General features: G+C 39.2%; 1 protein-coding gene across 2 annotated transcripts in view; it reads left to right on the top strand.

Moving 5' to 3' along the window:
* The window catches only part of LOC137630377 (uncharacterized), a 37,448-nt gene that overhangs the window by 8,416 nt on the left and 19,032 nt on the right, over window positions 1-10,000 (top strand). For both annotated transcript variants that reach the window (XM_068361814.1, XM_068361815.1), the window contains exons 2-3: window positions 843-965; window positions 5,182-5,285. In XM_068361814.1, the coding sequence (XP_068217915.1) occupies window positions 843-965; window positions 5,182-5,285 (227 nt within the window). The remainder of the gene's footprint in view (window positions 1-842; window positions 966-5,181; window positions 5,286-10,000) is intronic.

Raw genomic sequence — 10,000 nt, 5'->3', positions numbered from 1 at the left:
GGCAAAGGGAAAGAACCGTAACCAGAGAGAAGGATCCAAATAATAATGGTCACAAATAGTTTAAAAATGAGATACCTTTTGGAAAATTCATGATTTATGCATCTGGCGTGAACTTAAAATATGATATAATTTTATTCCTTTAATTGGTCTTTGTCGTAGTTTGCTTTGCGTGCAATTAAACGTTCTTGGCAGGTACATATGGATCTGGCAAGAAATAATGGATGTGATGCCCATGCCAACTATGTGGGTATTTATTTCGATTTTATTTCTGACTTTCACATGAGCAACAGAAACTATATAATGAATAGAAATCATTATAATTATAACCAATTACTGAAAGAGATGACTTCACAATAAATTACCGAAATATTCGATGCATAAATACTTGGAAGCTCTTGATTGGTTCAAAATACCATCTAATGATTATGCTACTTCAAAAAAAAAAACTAAAAAAAACCAGCGTCAGTCTCCAATAAAGTAAACAATGAACTTGGACAAAGTCTGTGATATTCCCATGTTACTAAGCCTAGGAACGTAGAGAGTAGAGGTCCCCTTTTTTGTTTTGTTTCTTGTTGTTGTCGGCTACCCCCCAAAATTGGGGGAAGTGCCTTTGGTATATGTATGTATTTATGTACTAAGCCTAGCATAACAAAGAGGCCAGTTGCTGTCCATTTGTTATAGCGTATTCCTGTTTGTCTGGAGAATGAAGTATAAAATAAAAAATAAATTTAATAAATGCTTTTATTTGCAACAAATTAAAAAGGCCTGAAGTGTTTGTAATAACACTTAAAATGAAACCATAATGTTTTCAATCCCTATTAATAAAGAACTTGTTTTTTCAGATCACAAGAAGCTGTTCAAAACATCTCTCTTCCTGGGTACATGGTTTCTATTCTTCCTTTGTCCATATCTATTGAGTTATGGACATGACAGCCACATCTATTCCTACAATTCTGAAGACCAAGGTAAATATATGCAGTTGTTTGTTAACTTTGGAAATATATATTCAAGCAATATGTCTAAAGGGCGCTCACGGATGACAGGGGCAAGGGACATTGATAATGCCCTAGCTAGCAGGACAATGCCCTAGAGACTGACCATATATACATATGGTCAGCGCCCAAGCCAGCTCTTCACCTGAGGTAGGACCAGGGTGGGCCAGGCAATGGCTGCTGATGACTCGGCAGGTAGCTCTATAGGTTACCCAAAACCCCCTTCCTTGGCTCACAAAGATGGTGAGGATGTAGACACTACAGGAAACTATCGAGCTTGAGTGGGACTTGAACCCTGGTCCAGTGATTGCCATATACATATGGTCAGCGCCCAAGCTAGCTCTTCACCTGAGGTAGGACCAGGGTGGGCCAAGCAATGGCTGCTGATGACTCGGCAGGTAGCTCTATAGGTTACCCAAAACCCCCCTTCCTTAGCTCACAAAGATGGTGAGGATGTAGACACTACAGGAAACTATCGAGCTTGAGTGGGACTTGAACCCTGGTCCAGTGATTGCCAGGCAGGGATGTTTCCAGTAGGCCACCACAACTCTATATACTTTATACTTTTCAAGGTAATTACATAAGTTGTTTCCTGCTTATCGATTCAATGATTCACTTATCGATTCAATGATTCACCTTATCGATTCAATGATTCACCTTAAACAGGGTTGTTGTACAACCACTACTAGATCCTTCAATGATTCACCTTATCGATTCAATGATTCACCTTATCGATTCAATGATTCACTTATCGATTCAATGATTCACCTTATCGATTCAATGATTCACCTTAAACAGGGTTGTTGTACAACCACTACTAGATCCTTCAATGATTCACCTTATCGATTCAATGACTCACCTTATCGATTCAATGATTCACCTTATCGATTCAATGATTCACCTTAAACAGGGTTGTTGTATAACCACTACTAGATCCTTCAATGATTCACCTTATCGATTCAATGATTCACCTTAAACAGGGTTGTTGTACAACCACTACTAGATCCTTCAATGCTTCACCTTATCGATTCAATGATTCACCTTATCGATTCAATGATTCACCTTAAACAGGGTTGTTGTATAACCACTACTAGATCCTTCAATGATTCACCTTCTCGATTCAATGATTCACCTTAAACAGGGTTGTTGTACAACCACTACTAGATCCTTCAATGATTCACCTTCTCGATTCAATGATTCACCTTAAACAGGGTTGTTGTACAACCACTACTAGATCCTTCAATGATTCATCTTATCGATTCAATGATTCACCTTAAACAGGGTTGTTGTACAACCACTACTAGATCCTTCAATGATTCACCTTATCGATTCAATGATTCACCTTAAACAGGGTTGTTGTACAACAACTACTAGATCCTTCAATGATTCACCTTAAACAGTAGACAGACCTTAACAGACATTTTGTTCCTACACAAACACAAACCATCGTCCTTTACATAGGGGAATGATAACAGGGAAGCTGGAATACTGTACGTAAAATTAAAATGAGGTGTCACCCAACAGGTAGCTGTCAGTGAGGATGGATGTCACTGGCTGGAATATTGGCAGCTTTATTAACTTGACTTTTTCTTTATCCCATCGTGTTTGGGACTTCAAGTGTGTTTAAGGATGCCTGCAGAGGTGAGGAACTGCTCAGGAGTGACACGTAAGATCTTTGGTACTTTTATGAGCACAAGGGAGATTTATCCTTATCAGCTATGCCAGACTTATAAGAGGACACTCCTGCAGCCAGGACTTCGGGCACCCACCTCTTGCAACAAATGTCGTTAGTGGTCACCCTCATATTGAGAGAAGTATGGCAGGTGGACAAAGTAGCAGTCCATAAGTGATTCTTCGCCATCAGGGTCATCCCTGAAGTCTAAGGAGGCCTGACTTCCTTCTTCTATACCCGGTACTCTACCCTCCGTCTCTTCTCCATTGGTTTCCTCCGGGGGCCAATCGATTAAGAGTGCCGGACCTTTATCCTTAGCCTTAGGGCAAGCCATGGGGCAAGAGGGTCCTTCCGTTTCCCCTAGAAAGATGGTGGAACCTCCTCAATAGGAAGATCCTTTATATTTGCTGTGCCCCTCCTTAAGTATCCAAGGTTTTCCTTTGGAGCAGAAATTGATGCAGACTCTGTCTTCCAGACACCAGCAGAAGTATCTTCAAGTCCTCGTTTTGAAAGATGTCAGCCCTTTGGAGTCTTCAGAGAAGTCTGCAGTCATTTCTCAGCCACATTTGGAGTCTTCAGAGGGAGACTTATCTCTCAGGTGTCCTTCCTAAGGGAATGCCCTTCGTCACCTGCCCAGAGGATTTCTAAGAGTGCCTGACCCTAGCCCTCATAGATAGTCTCCTCCTCCTAAGCACTCTGTCTCTTCAGAATGTGCTCACAGGGTTGTTGTACAACCACTCCTAGATCCTTCCTATTTAGAGGAGGATTATAGGCAAGTCTCCTCTTCTCCCCGTCAGCTGTCAGAAGGATCCTCTAGAGACCACTCGCCATCATCAATCAGACAAGTTTCAACTCCTAACACCTCTCCCAGTCATGCCTAACCACAAAGCACCTCTACCAGCCACGCCTCGCCTTCCAGTACCTCTTCTAGATGTGCCTCAACCTCCAGATGCGCTTAGTCTTCTAGCACCTCTCCTAGACACGCTTTGTTCCAACACACCTCTTCCAGACGTGCTTCAGCTTTTAGAGCCTTCCCTAGACGGGATTCACCCCAAAGCACCTCTTCCAGATGTGCTTTCTTCACATGCCTCACCCAGACACGCTTTGCCAGCTTGCATCTCATCCAAAATCTCCTCCTACAGATGTACTTCACCTGGACATGCTAGAGACACATCACATGAATGTTGTAGATGTTCCTCATATAAATGTCCAGGGTATGCCTCCTTAGCATGCTTGACATGTGCTTCCTGAACATGCTACACATTTCTTCTGAATGCGAGTCACATTTCTACTGAGCGCGCTATGCAGATCTTGCTTGAATGCATTTGACGCATTGATCCGGAACATGGTACGTACATAACTCCCGACCAATTTGCAAGATCCCATTAGAATGTGCTAATTACGAGTCACCCGATCATGCTATTCATTCTTTCTCCGAATGTGATAAACAAACTTTACTTGAATGCACTCTTAAGTGTAAGAGGCATGTTTTGCAAGGATGTTCTTCCCTGGAACCCTCTCCTTCAGATGGCACCTCTTGTAGACCCTCATTGACTAGACATGAGACCTCCAAACACATTGGGTGTCCAACCCCCATTGCATCTCCAACTCCTTTACTGAAAGCAACCAAGGCAGAGGTTCCCTCCGGAGTTTAATGCCAGATACATAGTGTCAGGTTAGAAACTAAGAGACATAATAGGGAAAAGACGCAGGAGACTCCTTCTGGAAGAAACACTCGACTGAGGACCCTTAGAGGATCTCTCTCTCCAAGTGAGATCACACTATTGGATAACTCCTAACTTTCGTTAATCGAATTTATGACTTCTCACTCTCCATCAAATAAGTGAAGGAAGGATGATAGAGACCGACAACCTGCCCTGGTCAAGAACATCCCCAAGGAGCAGGAAGGTTCCTCTAGTCACCACTCTCCCTTAGCGGCAGTCTCTCTCCACAAAGAGAGCATAAACTGGAAGACTATCCCCAAGACATCGCAACCAACGGATCTAAGGGTGCACAAACAAATCCAGGACTCAGTCTTGCCGGGAGTCCGGCAAGGACACGACAACTATTCCCCTTCCGGGAGAGACTGTTCTAGACAACGACCATTCTCGAGGCTGGCTAGAAACGGTCTCCATACAACTATCTTATGGAAAACTTTTACAAAACTAAACCTTAATAGCTTATGGCAATAGATACAAAAGAAATAAGCTTGAGTTATGTTCAGGATAAAATCCTCACTACAGAAAAATTGTTTTGCATGAGCAATTCATTATTATTATTATTATTATTATTATTATTATTATTATTATTATTATTATTATTATTATTACTTGTAGTAGTAGTAGTAGTAGTAGCTCTTATAAATTTTCGATTATTGATGAAGATGCATATCATACAAATTGGGATTCGTCCCAATTGGACGATATATATGACTACTACTACTACTACTACTACTAACGCCATGAATATGCAATATATCTAATCGATAAATATATTTCAAATCTTTTATCAACAAAGGTTCATCTTATCACATCAAGACTAAGAACTGCATTATCCCTGCTTTTCATCTAGACCACCCAAGTATCGCAAAGTACCGGAAGCGAGTTTCAATTCCAAAAACAGTGAGTATCAGGAACCGTCACAGAAAGTATGTATGCTTTACTAACCCTTTTACCCCCAAAGTATGTATTAGTACGTTTCACAAAACTCATCCCTTTACCCCCATGGACGTACCGGTACGTCCTTGCAAAAAAACTGCTATTCCAAGAGAATGAGACCAACCTGGCCTCTCTATGACGAAAATTAAGGCTGTTAGAGCAATTTAAAAAAATATATACTGCAAACTGTGCTTGAAAAAAAATAACCCCTGGGGGTTAAGGGCTGGAAATTTCCATATAGGCTGGGGGTAAACTTAGTAGTGTATTTACATTTCCTTTTTTTATTTATTACGAGTAGTCTTTAACGTAGCATTGCTTTTCTCGTGAGATATAAATGTCTATTCTAAATGTGATCTATCTTAAGAGTCGTAAATTTTCCCTCATTAAAAAAGTCATTATTACCAGACAACCTTTCATTCTTCAAAAGTGCTCTTCCTTATAACTTTGCATTCTTCAAAATACAGTCTTTTCTGACTTATAAACTTTCGTCGTTTAAAGAAAAGTTTCTCCAGATTTATGGACTTTTTTCTTCAAGAGATAATTATCCTGGATTGGTAAATTATCCTCCATCACAAGCAATTTCTTCCTTACTTTAAAATTACCATCCTAGAGAATTGCGTATCCCTTCCTTCACAGTAAGTAGGACCGTAGGACCCCTGTCCTCCCACCACCTTCCTCCCTAGATTCCACCCTTTTATCTATTTCCGATCTGGTGTTTACGTTTCAGCTTGGTAAAGAATAAATGCAGTACTTGTAGGTTTTACTAATTTAATTAACGTTCAATAACGTATTCAATGTAGATGTCAGTCATTGGGGAATAAGCGGGACTTTAATCTAGATTATCAATATTCCAAAAGTTGGATAACCATTGGAATCGTTAATTCCTAATTTAGATAATTAGGTTCGGGGTAGCAACATATAGAAAATAAATGCTTTGATCCAATCTATGCTCATTAATTTTACCGAGGCATTCAATTTTAGATTAGGGGGGGATGGTGCTTTAAAGTTGAGCAATTTTTATCATAGATTCAATTCAACTTATTATTATTATTATTATGAATATTATTATTATTATTATTATTAAATGCTAAGCTACAACCCTAGTTGGAAAAGCACGATGCTATAAGCCCAGGGGCCCCAACAGGGAAAATAGCCCAGTGAGGAAAGGAAATAAGGAAAAATAAAATATTTTAAGAATAGTAACAATATTAAAATAAACATTTGCTATTTAAACTATAAAAAACTTCAACAAAGCAAGAGGAAGAGAAACTAGATAGAAAAGTGTGCCCGAGTGTCCCTCAAGCAAGAGAACTCTAACCCAAGGCAGTGTAAAACCATGGTACAGACGCTATGGCACTACCCAAGAATATAGAACAATGGTTTTATTTTGAGTGTCCTTCTCCTAGAAGAGCTGCTTACCATAGCTAAAGAGTCTCTTCTACCCTTACCAAGAGGAAAGTAGCCACTGAACAATTACAGTGCAGTAGTTAAACCCTTGAGTGAAGAAGAATTGTTTAGTAACCACAATGTTATCAGGTGTATAAGGACAGAGGAGAATCTGTAAAGAATAGGCCAGACTACTCGGTGTCTGTGTAGGCAAAGGAAAAGAACCGTAACCAGAGAGAATGGTCCTATGTAGTAGTATCTGGCCAGTCAAAGGGCCCCATAGCTCTCTAGCGGTAGTATCTCATAATTAGAATTTTTTTCACCTCCAACCTTTAATCAAGCTCCTGTACCACAAAAATTACATAATAAGAAATACAAAGATGAACAAGTCCTGCAAACACACTTCTCAAGAAGAATAAAAATGGTGAAAATAACGACCGAAATGCTTACAAATGACTGTGGCTTTACAATAAAGATCTATAGACTTTCAGTTGAATAATGTATGAAGAAGGATGGCATTACCTAATTCAATATATGCAGGAAAAACAACCCTTAAAGGAAAGTAAAAATACTTTATGACATCCAGTAATATCCGATAAAACACAGCTCATTTGATGGGTTATTTGCAATCATTATTATTTGACGAGTCTAGAAAATACAATATTATTCTTCTGTCTACGTAATGCATATTAACTCTTGTTATTTTATTTAAAACTTCTTGATCTTTTGATCAATTTCACCGATTTTAAAGGGTTTAAAGGTCGCTCACGAATGGCAGAGGCAAGGGACAGAGACATTGCCCTATCAAGCAGGACAATGCCCTAGAGACTGACCATATATTTTATGATCAGCGCCCAAGCCTCCTCTCCACCCAAGCTAGGACCTGGGAGGGCCAGGCAGTGGCTGCTGATGACTCAGCAGATAGAACTATAGGCTCCCCCAAACCCCACAACCTTTGCTCACAAGGATGGTAAGGTTGCAGACACTAATGGCACTAACGACTTTGAGCGGGACTCGAACCCCCGACTGGCGATCACCTGGCAGAGACGTTACCAATCAGGCCACAGCAACCAGCCTAACTGTTTTGATGGCATATAATTTATCAATTAAGTATGCACACTATTATCTGCTTAGGTCTCTAGAGACATGTTAGTTCTCAGGGAAGCACCTTTCGTCCCTCCACGTCCACTTCGGAAATCAAACACTGGCCACTCGGATTACAAGTCGATAACGCTTACCATGGCTCCATAAGGATGACCCCCCTATTGTCAATTATTTCTAAATCCCCAGTTTGGTATTAAATCATCTCTCACATTTCTAAAAGCTGGCATTTCAATTACAGCTATCTATAACTTCACGCAAATTATTACAATGTATATATTTGCCCTTTAATAACTTTCCTTCTTATAATTCTATCAACTATAGTCCATTTCTTTTAGCGATGCATATTTGCACCGACTCGCGGCGGTGCCCTTTTAGCTCGGAAAAGTTTCCTGATAGCTGATTGGTTAGAATTATCTTGTCCAACCAATCAGCGATCCGGAAACTTTTCCGAGCTAAAAGGGCACCGCTGCGAGTCGGTGCAAATCTGCATCGCTAAAAGAAATGGACTATAGTCATTATGGGGTTCCATGAATTATTTCACTATTTCTTTCATTTTGTTTACTCGTGTAGGCCTACTACTGAAATTCCTTGCGGTATGAAAAGGGAGCATTACACTGCATATTTATTTTGAGGATTTTATACAGGCCTTCAAACGCAAGCAGACTACTGCTGCAGATTGCCAATCATGTCTTCAATACATTTTTAATGTTAGTTAAAAGGTCTATTTCTCCCGCTAGAGAGTTAGGGGGTCCTTTGACTGGCCAAACAGTACTACATTGGATCCTTCTCTCTGGTTACGGTTCTTTCCCTTTGCCTACACTTACACCGAATAGTCTGGCCTATTCTTTACAGATTCTCCTCTGTCCTCAATACACCTGACAACACTGAGATTACCAAACAATTCCTCTTCACCCAAGGGGTTAACTACGGCAATGTAATTGTTCAGTGGCTACTTTCCTCTTTGTAAGGGTAGAAGAGACTCTTTAGCTATGGCAAGCAGCTCTACTAGGAGAAGGACACTCCAAAATCAAACCATTGTTCCCTAGTCTTGAGTAGTGCTATAGCCTCTGTACCATGGTCTTCCACTGTCTTGGGTTAGAGTTCTCTTCCTTGAGGGTACACTCGGGTACACTGTTCTATCTAGTTTCTCTTCCTCTTGTTTTGTTGAAGTTTTTATTGTTTATATAGGAAATATCTATTTTAATGTTGCTGCTATTCTTAAAATATTTCATTTTTCCTAGTTTCCTTTCCTCACTGGGTTATTTTCCCTGTTGGGGCCCCTGGGCTTATAGCATCCTGCTTTTCCAATAAGGATTGTAGCTTAGCATTTAATGATAATAGTAACAATTTGGAAAGTTTAGATTTGAGGCCTTGTAAAAATACGGTAAATAAAGATAGATTAGCTAAAATACTTTAATAAGGGTTGCTACAACGTTAAAGGTACGTTTTTTCCATAAGCTAAGAATTATTCATCGTTTAATTTCGTACAGATTCCGATTACATATATTTGAATTTCAAGGAAATTGACCTTGAATCTACTGATTTACTCAGTGAAACTCTTATCTATTTGTATAGAAAATATAATCAGGCCCTAATACTTCACCTAAAGGATAAAATAAATTGACCTTGAATCTACTGATTTACTCAGTGAAACTCTTATTTATTTGTATACAAAATATAATCAGGCCCTAATACTTCACCTAAAGGATAAAATAAATTGACCTTGAATCTACTGATTTACTCAGTGAAACTCTTATCTATTTGTATACAAAATATAATCAGGCCCTAATACTTCACCTAAAGGATAAAATAAATTGACCTTGAATCTACTGATTTACTCAGTGAAACTCTTATCTATTTGTATACAAAATATAATCAGGCCCTAATACTTCACCTAAAGGATAAAATAAATTGACCTTGAATCTACTGATTTACTCAGTGAAACTCTTATCTATTTGTATACAAAATATAATCAGGCCCTAATACTTCACCTAAAGGATAAAATAAATTGACCTTGAATCTACTGATTTACTCAGTGAAACTCTTATCTATTTGTATACAAAATATAATCAGGCCCTAATACTTCACCTAAAGGATAAAATAAATTGACCTTGAATCTACTGATTTACTCAGTGAAACTCTTATCTATTTGTATACAAAATATAATCAGGCCCTAATACTTCACCTAA

This window comes from Palaemon carinicauda, chromosome 38 (genome assembly GCF_036898095.1).
Source record: "Palaemon carinicauda isolate YSFRI2023 chromosome 38, ASM3689809v2, whole genome shotgun sequence".
Lineage (NCBI taxonomy): Eukaryota > Metazoa > Arthropoda > Malacostraca > Decapoda > Palaemonidae > Palaemon > Palaemon carinicauda.
Note: the sequence above shows the minus strand (reverse complement) of the source record. Positions and strands in the feature narration are given on the sequence as shown.